The following is a 17,045-nucleotide window of genomic DNA, read 5'->3' on the forward strand; positions in this document are numbered from 1 at the left end:
ACATTTAATATTGCTCATGGAGGAATCAGTTCCCAAGAACTGACAGGACTGGAGGTGGCAGTGGTCATCCAAGGAGAACACCGGTGACTCTCCCAACTTCATTCCCCAATCAAAGAGGACAGTTTTGGTTTGCCATTGGTGAGTTTATTACATGATTAAAGTTCAAATAAAAAAATAATAACCAAAATCTTGGCAGGGAGGCTAGAGCCAGAATCTGGGAGTGCTGCTTCCCTGTCCCCAGCCTCCCTGACCAAGCCCAGCTCCATTAACTCAGCTTGACTCGATCAAGTTCCTCATCAAGACTTGCATCTGTGCTCTGTACATCTCTGCTGCTCCTGCTGGAGACTGAGTCCTGGGCTCCTGGCACCGGGGCTTTGGTGAGGGCCCCATACACACCCATGGCCTGAGGAGAGGGACAGAGAGAGAGCCATGATGACACATGGCAGAAGGCATAGCCCAACCCACCAACGGCTCAAAGGAAGAAGGTAGAGCCAGGACCAGTAAGCTTGTTTTTCCTTTCTCTCTCTCAAGCCTCAGTCTTAAAAGCTTTGGAGTCGGTTCTAGGAATGTTACAAACTACCAGAGCAGGGTCACCCTCAAAATACTAATAAAGGCATCTGCAAAAAAAAAAAAAAAAGGAAAAAAAAAAGAAAGAAAGATGTCTCAAGAGGTTCCCTATTGCTAGGGATGAGTGGGGGTGTCTCGTTCAGGGGATGAAGAGAGGTGTAGGTCTCAGGGCACTCTAGAGGACTCGATGGGGAAAGTGATGGTGGTGGTGGTAGCGTCTCAGTCTCTGGCACTGGTGCTCTATGCTGGGTCCTCAGGGCGCTCTAACCTGAGCCACCATACTGGTGACGTCGCCAGGGTTGGAGGGCAGCAGGATAGTGTTGGAGTCCTTGGCCAGTTTAGAGAATGCGCTGACATACTGCTCAGCCACAGTCAGTGAGGCTGCTGCATCTCCATTCTGTGGCCACAGGGAAGATAAAAATCAGAGATCACAGACTTGGATGGGGGGTCGGGGTGGGGGTGGGGGAGGAAAGGAAGTGGAGAGAAATCAGGTTCCTAGAAAGAGGATATGCAGATCACAATACAAGAGATCATGTAATGTGGCTCAATGGAACCAAAAAGGCAGGAATCTCTCCCAAGCGTTGATAAGAGAACCTCTTCTACTGCCAATTCCTGATCCCCAATCCCACCTAGGGGGTCTCTCACATGTTGTGTCAGAGCTGCAGCCAGGACGCGAATAGCTTCAGCTTTAGCCTTGGCCTTGGCCAGAACTGCACTGGCCTCTCCTGGAAGAAAAGAGACAGAGCTTGACCTATGAGGTCAGGGTACCCCAAAGCTCCTGTCCCAGTACCAAGCCTCAAAGACCCACACCCTGTTCATCCCTCAGCCTCTACCCTCTGCTGACCTGCTGCCTGATTTATTTGTTCAGCCTTTTCTGCCTCAGAGGCCAGGATCTGTGCCTGCTTCTTCCCCTCTGCCACGTTGATGGCCGACTCTCGAGTCCCCTCAGACTCTAGAACTGTGGCCCGTTTCCGCCGCTCTGCCTCCACCTAGAAGCCCCCAGCAAGCCCCATCAACAAGAAACCAGAGTAAAAGTAAACTCTTACACAGACCTGCAATTGTACCCATCACAACAGGGAAGGGAGTCCAGGTCCCTATGCAACTGGAGCATCCTGAAGTACTCTTCCCCATCCCTCTCTGGCCCCCACCTGCATCTGCATGGACTCTTTCACCCGGGGTGGCACATGGATATCCTTGATCTCATAACGGAGGCAGCGGATGCCCCAGCAGTCTGCAGCCTGGTTGATAGCATCCACGATGTTGGCATTCAGGGACTCCCGCTCCTGGAGGAAGAGAGGTGTAAGCTCCATGGCCTCAACCCAACCTTCAGGCGGCTAAACCGAGAAGGTCCCGGAACTGATCCCCAGAAAGGACTGAGAGTGCCAGGTATGTGTCTTCAAACCCTAACTCTGGCTCAGATCCCCTTACCCGGAAGACTTTGTCCAGAGAGAGTTTGCCGAGCTCTGATCTCATGGTTGTCTGAGCTAGCTGGGTGACAGCATACTCAGGGTCCTCCACACCATAGCTTGCCTGAAAGGGGCATGGATAGTGTCAGTAGCTTGCGTGCAGGATTTCAGTGAGGAGAGCACCTCAGGAGCTGAATAAAGCAGAGGGCAGATACCTTGTAAGGGTCCATGATGCGCAGGTAAAGGACTCCATCGATTTGCAGAGTTACATTGTCTGTAGGTGCAGGAGCAGGAGAGAAAGGAGGTCAGGCCTCCAGGTCCCAGTCAGCTCTTTCTCCTGCCACCACATCCTAATGGCCTCAGAGCACCCATGTCACCCCGCACCCCTCACCAAGAGTCACGGCAGACTGCTCAGGCACGTTGATGACAATTTCCTTGAGACTCTGCACATATCGGATCCGGTCTAACACAGGGATGAGGATATTCAAGCCCTGGGAAGAGGAGTCACAGGTCTTCAGAAGGATGGGGGGCTGTAGGGTTGAGATCGAAGCTAGGCCTGGAGTGGGTAGGGAGTCAACATAGATTCTGCCCAGAAAAACAGAAGGCTTGGGGTGTCACTGGTACGTAAGCATGTAAGGATAAGAATGTAAGGCTGGATCTCTGAATGGAAGGGACAGTCAAGGAGATAGGAGCCAGCAGAGTAGCCTTTTCCATGCAGACAGGTGGAGCTGAGAGGATTAATATAAGAGATTCCTAACGTGGGGCCTGTGGGATGCTAGGGCAATGGGAAAAGGTGGTAAGATGGGTATGACCGTCAGCAGTCTGGGCCCTGCCAGGTCTGGCCTGGGGTGTCAGAAGCCAAAGGTGAAGGCAGGCCCCAACGAGGTCTCACCCCATTCCCCCATGTCGTGAGGGAATTGGGATTCAGGCTGGCCCGGGGTGGGCAGAAGAGGTTCTCACAGGCTCCAGGATGCGGTGGAATCGGCCCATTCGCTCCACCACCCAAGCCTCCTGCTGCGGCACAAACAGCACCACGGTGTTTCGGGGCAATCCAGAGGAGGCGCGGCGCGCAGCGCGGCCAGAAGCCTGCACGGAGCCCTAAAGGGAAGACGAGGATTAGCAGAGACCCAGTCGGCCGGGCACCCCGCCCCTCTCGGTGCCTGTCCCAGAGGCATGTCCTTAAACCGCGACCCTAAAGGGTTTTCGGAAAGGAACTCAGGCGAGTACCATAACCTCCGATCCCAGTTCTCTCCCCACACTTAGAATCTGGCCCCTTCCCAGTTGAAGACCCAGGTGATCTCTGGCCCGACCCTTAGAGAAGGATGCCTTGCACTCACCCTCAGCAAAAGGGCCCCAGACCCCCGCACCGCGCGCGCCAGCATTTCCCACTGCCACAGCGGCCTCCGGAACCAACGAGACGCGAAGCAGAGCGGTCGCTCTAGATGCCCGGACCTGAGCCTTTCCTCCCGTATTTCCACTCCCCCGGATGTACTTCCGGCCTTCCCTTCCCCCTTCCACACTCAGCCAATCAGCGTTACTCGGCAGAAGCGTGCATCAAGTTGCTCGCTGGGAGACGCAGACCTTCTAGAGAGGGCTCAAGGCTGGAGCTTATTCTTGTTCTCGCTGCTCAAGCCCAAGATCCCGAACACGGTGACCAAATGGAGGCTACTTTTCGCGTGCAGGTGGCCCAGAAAAGCTTCCCACAGAATTCTTTATCCCCACTGGAGACTCAGTTTACCCTTCTGAGCGTATAATCGCCCCCATCTTTCACCATAGCGACGAGCGATTGGAGCTGACTCATTGCCGTGGTTGCCATAGTGACATTCTCTGGTAGTCCTGCTGTGCTGTACCCAGCCCTCCCACTGGGGACTGACCCCATTCCCGTTACCATGGTGACTGGGCCTAACATTGCCCGGTGATTGGACTGAGGTTTCCCCCTCCCCTCTTTTCCCAAGGCATCATAGCTTTTTTTTCCTCTACCCCGTCAGGGTCTATCAGGCCAGGTTCCCTCGCATACAGAGTCCAGCACACAGCCCCAACATTCAGCCTTCTCTGGAGCATGTCACCCTGCACACATCTCCGATGCTCTGTCACATCCATTAGGAGACTTGCACAGTCACCCTCATTTTACATATCAGAGCACTGAAGCTCAGAGGAGCTAAAATCATCAACAGAACCAGTGTAAGAATCCAGATCCGCATTCAGAGTTCAGCTTTTACAGCAGAACCTTCCCTACCACACCACCCCATTTTGTGAAAGGGGCAAGACCAGACCCTAAAAATCATGGGGGCCTCCCCTAAGACTTCCCTGCCTCAGGCCTCTTTCCTGGGGAAAGGGCAGAGTCCCAGCTCTAGTTAGGCTCTCCATCCCCATTCCCATGCTCTCCCGAACAGAAAAAGTAAGGCTTAGTTCAAGTTTCAAACAAGAATTTATTCTTTCTTTCTTTCTTTTTTTTTAAAAAAAGTACCAGGTACAATTTTTTCCTGTTTTTTTTTTTTTTTTTCAAGTTTTAGCAAATGCTTGTTCCCCTCAGCCCAGCCCCAGGTATCAGGGCTAAGGCTGGGTCAGAGTCTAGAGTGGGGAATGGGGTAGTTGATAACTACATGACTGAGTTTGAGGGGTGCCCCTCACCCCAACTGAGGTAGGTGGGTCAGAGTCTGGCCAGGTGAGAGGAGGCACCCCAGTCCTTGGCCCTGACTCTGTCCCCTGAACACCTTCCTCAGTCAGGACCCCAAAGCAAGGAGACACAGGCAGAAGGAGAGAGACAACCAGAGTCTGAAGTCCTAGATGAGGGGTGGTTGACCCCTGTGTGTGTGTGTGCCTGCACGCATGCTCTCTCTCTCACACACATACACGTACACAGACACACGCACACACAGACACACACACACACAAGTTGGCCTTCAGAAAGAGGTGAGAGGGTCGGGGAAGTGAAAGGAATAAGGAAGGACAGGGGAAGCTGAGTCTTTGGCTGGTGACTCAGTCCTTCCGGGATACTTCTCGGCTCTCAGCTGAGGGAGAGCAGTTCTCCTACAGCCCCCATATCAGCCTCTTCAACTCCTGAGGTTGGAGCAATATCTGAGAGTGGGAAAGGAGGAGGGGCAATGCCAATTATCAGGTTTGGGACGTTACCAAGGCAATCCAATTTGAATAAATTATAAATTAAAATAAATAAAATAATAAGTGGCCCCTGCCCAGGACAGGGAGGCAACGCTGGCATGACTTGCCTGGGAACTTAGGACAACCTCAGGGTAGCTCCAGTTCCTCCCCACTACCGCAGCTGGCCTGGGAAATCCAAGGGAGGGGGCAGGCACGTGGAGTACCCAGAGTAGGGCAGAGTGTGGTAAGATCAGAAGCTTTAAACACCCAAATAATCAGTTTGGGCATGAGCGTGGTGAGGGCTTTAATTCAAGCCTGAAGGGTCTCTTGCACCTCTCCACATGTTTGCTCTGCCCAGGATGGAGCAGGATGGGCAGGTCCTTGGCCCACATGGGTTCAGGGCACTGACAATCAGGGCAAAGGTGAATAACGTGGATTGTGAGGGGCCTCAGTCACAGCCTGCAGTTCGTAGGGGAGCCCTGTGTCCAGTTCCAGGCTCCGGCGGGAAAAAAGCAGGCGGATGTCTCCATGCAGGCTTAAGCGGCCTGAGCGGGAGCTCCGGAACCTGGGGGAGGACAGGGTGATCAGAGTAAGACCCCAGACTGTAGACAAGCAAGGAGAGATGCTATTCAGGGAGGACATGCCTGGGTTGTGGAAAGGATACCCAGGGCCCTGTCCTCACCTGAGGTGCAACAAGTAGCAGAGGAGGCGGCGGGTGGGGCTAGCATTTCCCTCCTCACCCACAGGCACCAAAAAGAGGCGATGACGCAGGAAGGTCATGTGGGCAGCAGGCATGTCCGAGAAGTCAAAGGTCACGAGGAACATCTTCACCACAGTCTGGTTGGGGTTAAATAAGGTCTGGGGACAGGAAGGGCAAGGTTGGTAGGGTCTAGGGGATGTTTTCCTGTCCCCACTCCCACTCCCCCTCAGGGAAAACTCACCACTTGGATGGTGCCCACCTTGGGCACGCTGTAACCCTTCCTCCCCAGGGGGTTCAGGTCCACGACGCCCTGGGAAGGTCACGGAGCCATCAGCCAAGGTAGGGTCTGGGAGATCCCTGAACACTCATCCATCTCCACAACCTCTCATTCTGGGACCTGGCCCCTCCCGTAGACTAGAGTTCTCCCCACCTGGCTCTGACTCTTAGGCGAGAACATCTAGAGAATACTACCAGAGCAGTTCTCCTGGGTTCCCTTACTCTGCTGGTCTCCGCCCAGGGTGCCCTTCCCAATAAAGTCTTTTGCTTTGTCCCTTAAAAAAAAAAAAAGAATACCCCCTGCCCCCAACCCCTCATGAGCTAACTTTGGGTTGAGGTCAGGTCATACCAGGAAGGGAGCCGGGGCATTTTGCTCAGAAACATCAAAGAAGGTGACAGTGACAGGCAGCGTGACATGCTGAGGGCAGTAGGATCCACTAGCTCCAATCTCTGCTGTGAAGCCCTCAATGTGGCCAGATGGTGCAAAGCGTCCTCGCAGCAATGATTCCTGGGGATGGGGTGGGAAAACATATTGTGAGACAGATGCTAGCTGTTTTCCTTACCCATCCAAGCCACACACACCACCATCCCTTCCCGCAAGATCCACCAATCAAGGAACCCAAGGGGAACTACCTCAAAGTTGCCCAACAGGGTACGGCTGACGGCGGGGGTAGGAACAGGGGAGGCACTGGCGGGGCTCAGCAGGCCTGGCCCCTTCCGGAGGCTTCGAAGGGAGCTCCTGGTAGGGGAGGGGACACACAAGTGGGTTGGCTTGAGGTATTCTGCTACGCTTGCTACTGTCCTTGGGCCCCACCATTAGCTACTACCTAGGGCTCCTTCCCTGAGGTCCCCCACCCTGAGGTTGGAAAAAGAATTACAGACATCCGCCCCATTTTCAGGGAGGGGCAGAGGGAGAAGCTGGTCACTTACAGCTTCAGGCGACAGGCACCTTTCAGCCTCCGCCCCATGGGACTGCAGTCTGTTGGGTCCTATGGAGAGGAAAGATTAGGGAAAGAGATTGGGTGGAGGCCAGCTATGTTTGGAGCAGGGGCTCATCACAAGCTCTCATAGGAACATCCTCCCAAGCCCATCACCTTTCCCCACACAGATGTCCACTTAAGAGCAGACCACTTCCTCTCCTGGCTTACCAGCACAGGCTCCTTGGGCCCAGGCAGCAGGTGGCTCCAGAAGGGTGTGGCTTTGGCATCAGAACTGATGGCAGCAGGAGGGTGGCCCAGGGTTCCCCGGCGCCTCCGAGGGGCTGGCCCCTCATCCTCAGAGCTGACATCCGGGGCTTCTCCAGCTGGAAGCAGCCTTCGCTTGGTGGGGCAGGGGCCTGGAGGTCCAGGGCCAGGGGGTGTGTGCTCGGGGCTGTGCCCATTGGCAGTGCCAGGGGACTCCCTAGGCCAGGGGCTGCCCCCATTGCCCACCCCAGCCACTAGGCTCTTACCCCCTATTTGTGCAAGACTGTGCAAATCAGTGTCAAGTGTGTGCAGCTGGCCTGGAGGGGCTGGCCCTGGGGACTCCCCCAGGGACCCCTGTCCCCCAGGATCTGGGGAAGCCCAGTCTCTGGTGTGCAAAGTACTGCAGGAAGCATTTGATGGGGGCCAGGGGGGACTCCGGGCCCCTGAAGTCCAAGGTGAGGTGGAGCTACCTCCCTGTTCCACAACACAGAGGCCATGATGGCAGAAATGTTGGCTGGCCATGCCCAGTCCCAGCCCCAGTCCCTCTGGGCCCCATAGCCCCAGAGTAGGTGGTTCTTCAGGGGGTAGTCCCTCTCTGGCCCCCAGCCCAGGGCCTCTCTTCAGCTCCCGGGGACCCTCAGTGGGTGGGGCTGGCCGTTTCAGGGCCCTATGAGGCTCGGAGGCACCAGCTGGAGGGGAAAAGATGGATACCTGGTAGACCCCGGGGGATGTTGCCCCCCCTGCCGGGCTGTAGCCCATGAGCAGGCCACCCTGGAGGGCCCCCTGCCTGACTGCAGGCTGTGAAGGGCCAGCCTCTGGCTCTGAGGATGGAGACGGCTCCGCCTGCACGTGGCGCATGAAGCCCCCCCTTAGGTCAGGGGGGACCCCCCCCAGAGCCTTTATGCTGGGCCTGGGCTGGGGGGCCTGGGGACATCTGTGCAAGAGAAGAGAAGAAAAGATGGTCAGGGCAGTCAGTGAATCATCTCCCTCCCAGGTGAATTTCAGATCCTCCCCTGGACTGAGGAGGTGAGCTTGTGAGGTTCCTGGGGGCGAAGGTTTCCCAATCTAATACCTCCAGATGGACTAATGGAATATAAAGGCCACTCCCAGAACTTCCGAGAAGGTGACACACTTAGCTCAGGTTTCTAACGGTACCTGCTTCCCCTCCCTCTCCCTGGCACTCACCCCGATGAAGAGGCCTTAAGCCTAGCTGTGTGTTCCCTCTTCCTGACTGATGCCTTGCTCTCCTAGCTTGCAGTCTGGTCCATGCCTGCTGCACTGGCGAGGTGACTGCCACCATTCCGTGCAGCTCCTAGGCTCAGCTGGACCCTGAGGAGAGAAAAACAGACATAAGCCAGGATCTCTGGAGCCAGCAGTAAGGCTGCTCTCCAACTGTCAGCTAATAGAGTATACCCCAGGACGTCCTCCTCCAGTATGAGAAGCCCTTCAGAAACAGAAGGGGCGGTCTTGGGATCCAGGGCCCAGAGAGCAGAACTGGGCTATACAAGGAGTCACAGAGAGGCAGGTCTTAGCTCATTGTAATAAGGATGTGACAAGTAAGTTGAGGCAGGATTACTACTTATCAGGGCCACCAGCTGGGGGACTCCTGCCCTGAATGAGAGGGGGAATGAGATACCCCAAGATCCAAGAGACCATGCCAACTGAGAGGTGGCCAAAGCAAGAATTCAACTCTCCTAGTCAAGGCCACTGAGTTGCACAACTCCTTCCCACATACCTATCTCTAAAGGGACAAGTGCCACCCCATACCCCTAAGGGCAGAGGTCTTACAGAAACTTACATCCCCATCAGTGCTCCTTAGAAGTACAAACCTCAGGTCAGCTCAAAGTAGGCCCTTCAGCATTAAACTCCCAATTGCCCCCAGCAGTCTGTCCCTTTAACAGGAAGCAACAAATCTAACCAAAAACAAGTCTAGAGGGGGTGGGGTGGGGGAGGAAGCACTGCTAGAAGGCACTTTCCAGGGCCTACCCCTCCCCCTACCTAGGCCCTGCAAACTAGTGATAAGACAGTGACAGTCAGAGAGCTGGAGTACCTCGCCACGCCTCCCCAACACATCCAACACCCAAAAACCAAAACCACTGCTTTTCTGTCAGGGTACAAGATGGTCTTCACTGACTAGTCCACCCTCAGGAGTCCATATTGGGTGAGGGGATGTCCAGTTGAAGGCCATCTTCCTTCATGGGAGAAAACGTTGCCCCCCAGGATCAAGCTTATCCTTTGGTCAGTAGCCTGTGCTGCCTGCTATCCACAAAACCCTTTCTCATTCAGGGAATGTTCCCTTATGCCTATCGGAGTCTTAACCTTCCTTGGCTAGGCCAAATGCCATCCTCTCCATAAAGCCTACTCCGGCCACCCTGGACCATAAATGTCTGTCTCTTCTGAGACCTCACCTATAGCAGTGCCACTATCTCCTGTAACCCAGTGACAGTTTTGCTTGCTCCTGTGGGTAAGACATCTTGTAGACTGACCATAGGGTTCTTGAGGATAGGTTTGTACTTCACTCCTCTGCCCAGCTCCAAGCACAGGGGTAAGCACATAGCAGGGCTCAAAAAAGTAAAATGCAAGTCCCAGAGATCTGGGCAGCAGTCCTGACAGTGCGGAGAAAAACTCCCAGACTATGAGAGAAGCAGGGAGATTAATTGTTTAGGGAGAATCAGCAACAACAAAGATGGGGGTGGGACGCAGGGAGAAAGGGGAGCTTTGCATCCAGGGACTGAAAAACTCTCCTACCCCAGGTTCCCATCACTGCACTATCCTACACTATCCTATTTCACCAAGTTCTCATTAGAACTGGAAGCCCTAAGAAAATTCTGGTTCCCTGTGGTGGGTGGGGCGTCTGGAAAGGGCAGAACGCCAATGGCAGCATTGTCAGAGGGTACGACCTGTACTCATCTCTTCCCTCCTTTCCTCTACCCATGCTATACAGATTCAGGAAGGGCTTTTTCCTTAGCACTCCCACCCCTAAGTTATCCCATCATCCCAGCTGACCTCTTGATCCCTTGCCCTAGGGAAGCCAGGTGATGACATGATGCCCTACTTGACCCCAGCATGGCTGGCATCTGCTCATTACCCCAGAGCCCTCTCAGTTCCTGCCCTGTCAATGAAAATCTCTGAGACTCACTTTCCTGCCACCCAGCCAGTCTGGCTCTAGACCATGGCTTCAAGCTGACTCATGGGGCAGGACTTGGTGGGGGAGGGGCAGGGTAGGCCAAATCTCACTCTGTGCAGGAGGTGGGCAGCAGCTGGCGTCAAACAGCTGTGCCAGGCTGTGGCTGGCAAGGACTACAGCTCCCAACATGCCAAGGGAGCAAGGCCAGCAAAAACAACAAGTCCCAGAATACCACGGGGTCTGTACCCTCAGACACCTGCTAGGCCTGGGAGGTGGGGTAGGTGGGTGTTGAGCTGCCAGGCTCACTCTCCCCTTCAGTATTAAAGATATCCATTTCTACCCTGATCAAGGAAGGTGGCAGGAAGGAGAATTCCTCTCCATGTGCTTTTCACCTTCACGCCGTTCAGAAGGAACTGCCGCCAGCTGCTCTACATTTTGTCCCTACACACGTCTACACTAGCTACGGGGGCTGTTCCCATGGACCACTACTGTGGGTAGGAAGGTTAACCTCTGCCCTCTCACCAACCCCTTGCCTCTCTGTGGCCTAGAGCCCTCCACCCTCCGTGGAAAGGAAGCAAATCTTAGCACCTCCTCCAAAATGAGCCCAGTAGACTCACCCCAGCACCCCGGCTCCAGGACTCCTTATTCTGACCGATCCCCCAACCCCTGCTTAGCCTCCCAGGTCCTTTCTCTCCCCTCTTCTCCCCAGAGCCTGGGACAGGCCCCATTCCCTACTGGGGCTTCGGAGATTTGCTATTTCCCCCTAGCACAAACTCACCCCGTTCCCAGACTGGCTCCGCCGCGGCGCCGCTGCTCCAGGCCCTTCCGTCCCGTCCCGGTCCCTCCCCTCGAATGCCCGACCCTCCCCACCACGGGCCCCCAACCCAGACAAAGGGTGGCTCAGCCTGAGCCTTGCTCTGCTAGGCTCTTCTCTGTTCAGCTTCGTGTGCAACACTAGCGGGCCCTGGCGCCCGCAGCCCCCAAGCCGCTGCCTCGCCCCTCCCCGCGACTGTCCCTCCCCGTGGGCGCCCGGGCTCCGCACTGCCGACTCCGCTGCCCCTCTGACTCACAGGCCATTTCCTACCAGCTGATGGGGCAGCCCGCCCCGCCCAGCGCCCCCACTCCCCCACCGCTGCAGCCGCAGCCGCCACGCCCCCCTCAAACTCCGCCCGCCATGGGCAGCGACCATGCTCATTGGCCTAAAGGAGGCCAGCCTCCCCACGACCGCAAGCGTGAGGCACGCCCCCTCCAAGAGACGCAAGCCCATTGGTCCACAAGGGGGGGACGGCCTACATAGGGTCGCTCCGCCCATCTCCTTAACCCCTCAGCTGCCGGAGTCCAAAGCAGCTCTCAGCCCTGCCTTTTAACCCTTTGAAAGACGTAGGCCTCCCACTTTTCACCCCTCCCTTCCTCTTCAGAGGCAGGTCAGTAGGACGACCTAGGGCGTCCACAGACAAAGTTCGACAATCCCCAAAGTCAGCTTGCTCTTCCAACACCAGATCCCAAATATCCCCACTCCCGTTCATTTCTCCGTGCCTTGCAAACCAGAGGTCCAGAGACCAGAGGGCTGTTGAATCCCAGGAAGCTTCCTTCGTGCCAGGGCAGATGAAAAGGTCTTGAAGTGGGATCTCATCTCCTTCCACTGAGAAATAGTATTGTTCCTCTCTTACTCTATATTGATGTTCTTTTGCCTTCATTAGAGGGGCCCCAAGGGCTCCTGAGATAGGGATACCTTTTAATTCAGGAACCTAGACATCATTCTTTGTGCCTCTAAACTTCCATTCTGAGATCAGGCTGCTTCAGCCCTTCTGCACTCTTTCTATTCATCAGCCCCTGTTCAAGGAGGCAGAGCACCCAGGGGAAGAAGTGGGATAGGAAGGCTTCTGCCCAGAGTAGGGAGAAATATGCCCAGCTCTTCTGACAGAGCTCACCCCCATGACTCACAGCTCCCTCGAAACTCCCTACCCTCCCCCTGAGTCACTGGGCCCCAAGCCCAGCCCAGACCCAACCAAATTAAGTGGCAGCAGAACCAGCGTTCCTAATTCTTATTCTCTTATCCTTTAACTGACCAGGATGGAAATCTTTGCAAGGATTAGACATTAAAAGACACTTTTTAGAGGGACTGATCTACGGGCAAGCTAAGAAAATAAACAGTCCTGCCTACCTTTTCCTCTGCACTTGTGAAGTCAGACAGTTTGGAGCTTAAGAGGTTTCTAAGACTCAGGTCTTCCACAAAACAAGAGGCAAACACCAGAGCCAAAAGAGGAAAGACTCAAACTGAGACCCTAGAGAATTAGCATCAGCCAGGGCAGGCTCCCTGGCTGTGCCTCCAGAAGAGTGGGAGTGCATTCTTTTATAGTTCAGAAGTCACAGAAGCCCCAAGGTCCTTGTTTCTACCTTGCTTGTAGTGGTGGGCCCTAAGGGCCCTGAGGTTGTCACTGGACAGTAAAATGAGGCTCTCCTCCCCTACTTCCTCCCTGTGCCCTAGACTTAGGAAGGACAACCAAGTAACAGTTCCTTTAGCCTCCTTTCTCCTTACCTCAGACCAGGGGAAAAACGCTGAAAAAGAACCCAGTTGCCGTGGACTGACTTCCTTGCTGGTTCCCTAATGCTAAGGAACGGGATTTAGGAAATTTTCAGTACCCTGAACAAAATTGCAGAGTACCAATGTAAAAGCCCACTTACCTTAGTAAAAGCTTACTGGGAAGACAGGTAGACACAGAACACTGTAGAAAAGGAGTAATTCCTTGGTTACCCCACCTTGTTCTATCTAACTGCCACTACCACAGGCCCAGGCCTTAGTTATTTGCAAAAGTCAGGGGGCAGTAGTTCAGGGGGAAGGATCAAAGATGTTCTAGGCCTCAGTGTGTACCGGGAAAGCAAGCAGCATGGTACAATCAAGAGGCTTTACCTAGCTGCCCTAAATTCTTACCCTGCTTTATTTTTTTCATAACAGTTATCACCAGCTGACACTTCTCCCTCTTTCCCCTTCCCCCTCCCTCTCCCCCCCTTTCTCTCCCTTCCCTGCCACACACACATTTATTTCTCCCCCTATTAGAATGGAAGCTCCATGAGAACAGCAACTTTGTCCATTTTGTTCATGCTGGTATTCCCAGAATCAGCATCAGTGCCTGGCACATAATAGGTGCTCAATAAACACTGGCTGAAAGAAACAATGAGCTCTGGGCTGAGTAAAGAGCAATCAGAAGACCAGGATCCTAACACCTGCTCTTTCACTGTGAGACCTGGAGAAAATCTCTGTCTCTTTATTTATTTCCAAATCTGTAAAATGAGCATTTGTATAGACAATGACCATTGAGGGCCTCTACAATTCGGACCTCATACTGCTATAATTCTAATGGCTGCTGTTCACTCATATCCATTTTCAGAGGATGGGTCCAAGCATCTGAATGCCCTGCTGCTTGTACCGAAGCAGAAAGTCTATATACTCCAGCCTTTGCACAGCAAACTGATGCCCTTTCTCTTCACGCTCCACCCACTCACACAAATGCCTCAGTCTTGAGGAAGCTGGAGTGAGTCCGCCCTAAGCCCGCCTCTCAGAGAGACAGTCTGGGAAGCTGTGTTGCCATAGCAATCAGCTCCTCCTCAAAGGTTTCAGCCTGCCCTCCTTTACCCCACCCTACCCCACGGCTTTGTCTGGCTTCAGCACCCCCTCCCTCCCCAGCCAGTCTCTCAGCCAGAGGAGACTGGCTTGGGGCCCCTTTCAGCAACACTGTCACACTCACTCAGCCACTGTGTGGAAAACAGGGCTTTCTCACCCTCTCCCAGCCTGCCCAGGGGCAAAAAGAACTCTGGCACTACATCAAGTCCCCTCAGGGAACCAGAGGAGCTGCCACAAGGACTAGGCCCTAGTCTCAGTTCTGATAGCTTCCAAGCCAGGAAGGCGGGGAGCCATTCCCTCTCCCTCCCCCAGCAGAGACTGGAACCTCACATCCCTTCCCAAGTTCAGCCGACAATAGTGGCCCACCTCTCAAAACATGCCTCATAGACCTTCAGTACTTCTCACCATTTCCCCTTCCCAAAGAAGCCCAGAATTTTTGAGGGGCCTAGGGTTCCCTACCCAGGAGAAGGAAAAGTGTGGGGAAATCAGTTTGTGGCAAGTGGTAAAAAGGTGTCTACCATTCACTTGGGGGGCTGTCGGGAGAGACCTCTGCAGTAGTGAGGGAGAGGTCTGGGCCTTGCTGCTGGTTACTTAGGTCTCTGGCCACGGAGTTCGAAGTCTGGGGCAGGGCACAGCTCCTAGACAGGCAAGGACCAGGCCAGGCCCCAGGGTGAGGAAGGAAGTGGGAAATGAGCACACCCAGAGCATAAGGGCAGGGCAAAGTGGGGGAGGAGGGGGAAGACAGGGACCAAGGCAAGCTTCTAGGAGGAACAGGAACTAGAGTGGGGGGTTAACAGTAACCGAAGCAGGGGAAGGGTCCCCAGGGACACCAGCTAAGGGGAAAAAAACCTGTCTCAGCCAGACAGATCCAAAGCCGACTGAGAGAGTCACACAAGCCCTAGTGGCAAGTGGGGCCTGGATCCTCTCTAAGAGTGCTCAGGCCTGAAGGTGGAGTTAGGAGCTGAGGAGCCAGGAACACTACAGACTGGCTTCTTCACCCCACTAATTCCATCACCCTCATTCCTGAAACACAGTACACAAACATCTTCCCGGAGTCTCTACAATGCCCCCAGACTTTCTCAAAGCACTAGGGGTTCTTCCCTCCCCAGATGGGACCTGCTACCCCTTCCCTTCACTCAGTGCCCACAGCCCCATCCCTTCTTCCTCCACACAGTCCCTCCCACACTCCGGACCACCAGCCCTTCTCCATCACACGACACCCCCCCCTTTCCCTTAAAGCGCTTCAGATCCCCTCCCCCTCAAGTGTCGTCTGAACCCTCCACTGCAGATAGCGACCTGACCCCCCTCACATTGTACTTCCCACCTCACAAAGCACTCCCGCTCCTCCCCCGCAAGGGCTATTGGAGAATGCACCTCCTAGCCCCTACACTGAGCCCCCAACTCCTCCCCCAACTGTTTCACTCCACCCCCACCCAGCATTTCTCTAGATCCTCTCCTTCCCTAACGTGATCCCCACCTCCTCATGTCTGCCCAAGCGCACCCCCGTCCTTGTCCCTTCTTCCACATGCACCCCGCCACACACCTGTAGTTCCGTGAGTCCCGTTGCACCTGGGGAGGTAATGCCTTGGGGCAGTTACACAGCAGCCCTAGCTGCAGCCTCGGCCTGCAAACCTCGCCCCTTTGGTCCGAGCCCCGCCCCCGCAACGACGGGACCCACCCTCCCCCTTGTCCCACCTCCCACCTTCCCCTGGCTCCTCCCCCCTCCCAGTTTCTTTAATCCTGGGGCTCCTCCCCTGTAATCCAGGTCCCGCCCCTCTCTGGCCCCGCCCCTTCTCCTCTCGGCGTCTCCCCATTGAACCTCTGCTTGTCCCTCATCCCACCCCTGATCCCCGCCCCCTTTTGGTCTCTCCGCCTTTCACTAGGACCCGCCCCCTCGGATTCCAGGCTGGCAGAACCCGTGCCAGGCTCCCTTCCCGTGCTAGCCCCCTCCCATCTCGGGGCCTCTCCTCCCCCCGCCCCTTCTCCCGCTTGTCTCACCCCGGCGCTGGCTCTCCAGCCCGGAACCGCTGGCTCTGATTGGCTGCGGCGGCCCCAATGGATGGCGGAGGAGACAAAGTGATGGCTGCAGGTCGCTTGAGGTCCCACCCCGGCCACGTGCGGCTTCTGTGATGACAGGTCTAGAGGGGCGGGGCCTCGGCCCGCAGTGGGCGGCCTAGGCTGACCGGATCCGGCCAGAGGTGGGGAGCCAGAACCGGCGCCAAAGCGTCAGCCTGTGGGCGCCGAGCCTGGCTGGGGCCCTCCTAGGCTTTCGAGCTGGTGTGAGCTGCCTGCGAAACTTGAACCTCTTAGTGAAGCCGTCTACGTTAGCGCGCGTATTTGCCCTAATGGGGGAGGTCTGTGGGGTTTGCAAAGCAGTGCCATGAGTCTCAGGATTCTGTGAAAATGCGGGAATCTGATTGGCGGGGTCTCAAGACTGTGAGGATGACCAGTTTCTGCAGCCTACGCTTTGCGGGAGATTCTGAGTTCTGAGAGGCTGGCAGTACGAGTCAGATCTGTACCTGTGGAGGTAGGTCAGCAAGAAGTCTGTAAATTTATGAACCTAAGTGTTAATACGGAGTTATGGGAGCCTGCAATCGCCGGAGAAAAGAAGAGCCTTTGCTTTGTACAAGTGTCGATTGAACTATGTGACAGTTACATATATTCTGTAATTTAATTAGCTCTTGAATCTTCTCTACAACTACCCCCAGCCCCACGGGTTCCCGAGATACAGCAGGGGAAGTCGACGCTTTACGAGCTACCGGTAGATGGCAGCACAGGGCCCTTGCAGAACTGTGTGGCTCTGAGCCCAGTGCCTGGCGGGCTTCTGTCTGGAGCCGGCGGTATTGATGGCTGTGCGATGGACTGGACTTGTTAAAGTTTTCTCAAAGTCTCAGATTCTTTAGATCTAAGTCTAAGAAAAAAAAAAAAAAAGACATGTTTTATATAGTTTATTTGCAGCTTGTTCCTTTAGAGAAGGAGAGATTGTGTAAATGTTGTCTATGCACAGGGCTTACTCAAATAGCCTTCCTGCTTTTATAGATATAATCTTGGTGAAGAAACAAAC

At 54.8% G+C, this 17,045-nt stretch overlaps 2 protein-coding genes across 5 annotated transcripts; both read right to left on the bottom strand.

Annotated features, from left to right (window-relative positions):
* Nucleotides 1-127: 127 nt before the first annotated feature.
* STOML2 (stomatin like 2) lies at nt 128-3,709 on the bottom strand. Of its 2 annotated transcripts, none has more exons than XM_036855831.1 (10): nt 3,311-3,709; nt 2,934-3,071; nt 2,365-2,464; nt 2,189-2,247; nt 1,996-2,097; nt 1,716-1,850; nt 1,412-1,556; nt 1,213-1,292; nt 836-964; nt 128-403 (listed from the first exon to the last, which is right to left on the bottom strand). In XM_036855831.1, the coding sequence occupies exons 1-10, from the start codon at nt 3,353-3,355 to the stop codon at nt 266-268; spliced, it is 1,071 nt and encodes a 356-aa protein (XP_036711726.1). In that variant the 5' UTR covers nt 3,356-3,709; the 3' UTR covers nt 128-265. The 2 variants fall into 2 exon arrangements, with proteins under 2 accessions (XP_036711726.1, XP_036711725.1); XM_036855830.1 differs by having other exon boundaries at nt 129-403; nt 2,365-2,503; nt 3,311-3,444.
* Nucleotides 3,710-4,412: 703 nt separating this feature from the next.
* On the bottom strand, nt 4,413-15,644 carry FAM214B (family with sequence similarity 214 member B). Of its 3 annotated transcripts, none has more exons than XM_036855827.1 (9): nt 15,525-15,644; nt 8,418-8,561; nt 7,197-8,166; nt 6,979-7,037; nt 6,682-6,787; nt 6,398-6,556; nt 6,014-6,082; nt 5,755-5,930; nt 4,413-5,637 (listed from the first exon to the last, which is right to left on the bottom strand). In XM_036855827.1, the coding sequence occupies exons 3-9, from the start codon at nt 8,088-8,090 to the stop codon at nt 5,484-5,486; spliced, it is 1,617 nt and encodes a 538-aa protein (XP_036711722.1). In that variant the 5' UTR covers nt 8,091-8,166; nt 8,418-8,561; nt 15,525-15,644; the 3' UTR covers nt 4,413-5,483. The 3 variants fall into 3 exon arrangements, with proteins under 3 accessions (XP_036711722.1, XP_036711723.1, XP_036711724.1); XM_036855828.1 differs by lacking the exon at nt 15,525-15,644 and adding an exon at nt 11,138-11,335; XM_036855829.1 differs by lacking the exons at nt 6,014-6,082; nt 15,525-15,644 and adding an exon at nt 11,138-11,337.
* Between the last annotated feature and the right edge of the window lie 1,401 nt (nt 15,645-17,045).

The sequence above is a fragment of the Balaenoptera musculus genome, chromosome 6 (assembly GCF_009873245.2).
Source record: "Balaenoptera musculus isolate JJ_BM4_2016_0621 chromosome 6, mBalMus1.pri.v3, whole genome shotgun sequence".
Lineage (NCBI taxonomy): Eukaryota > Metazoa > Chordata > Mammalia > Artiodactyla > Balaenopteridae > Balaenoptera > Balaenoptera musculus.

Excerpts from the sequence above, each read along its gene's own strand:
- FAM214B (XM_036855827.1), bottom strand. The coding sequence starts at position 8,090 with ATGCGCCACGTGCAGGCGGAGCCGTCTCCATCCTCAGAGCCAGAGGCT. Across the intron at positions 7,038-7,196 it reads GGCCCAAGGAGCCTGTGCTG|GACCCAACAGACTGCAGTCC; the intron begins GTAAGCCAGGAG and ends TCCTCTCCATAG. Across the intron at positions 5,638-5,754 it reads TGCTACTTGTTGCACCTCAG|GTTCCGGAGCTCCCGCTCAG; the intron begins GTGAGGACAGGG and ends GTCCTCCCCCAG.
- STOML2 (XM_036855830.1), bottom strand. The coding sequence starts at position 3,355 with ATGCTGGCGCGCGCGGTGCGGGGGTCTGGGGCCCTTTTGCTGAGG. Across the intron at positions 965-1,212 it reads CTGCAGCTCTGACACAACAT|AATGGAGATGCAGCAGCCTC; the intron begins GTGAGAGACCCC and ends CTGTGGCCACAG. Across the intron at positions 404-835 it reads TCACCAGTATGGTGGCTCAG|GCCATGGGTGTGTATGGGGC; the intron begins GTTAGAGCGCCC and ends CCCTCTCCTCAG.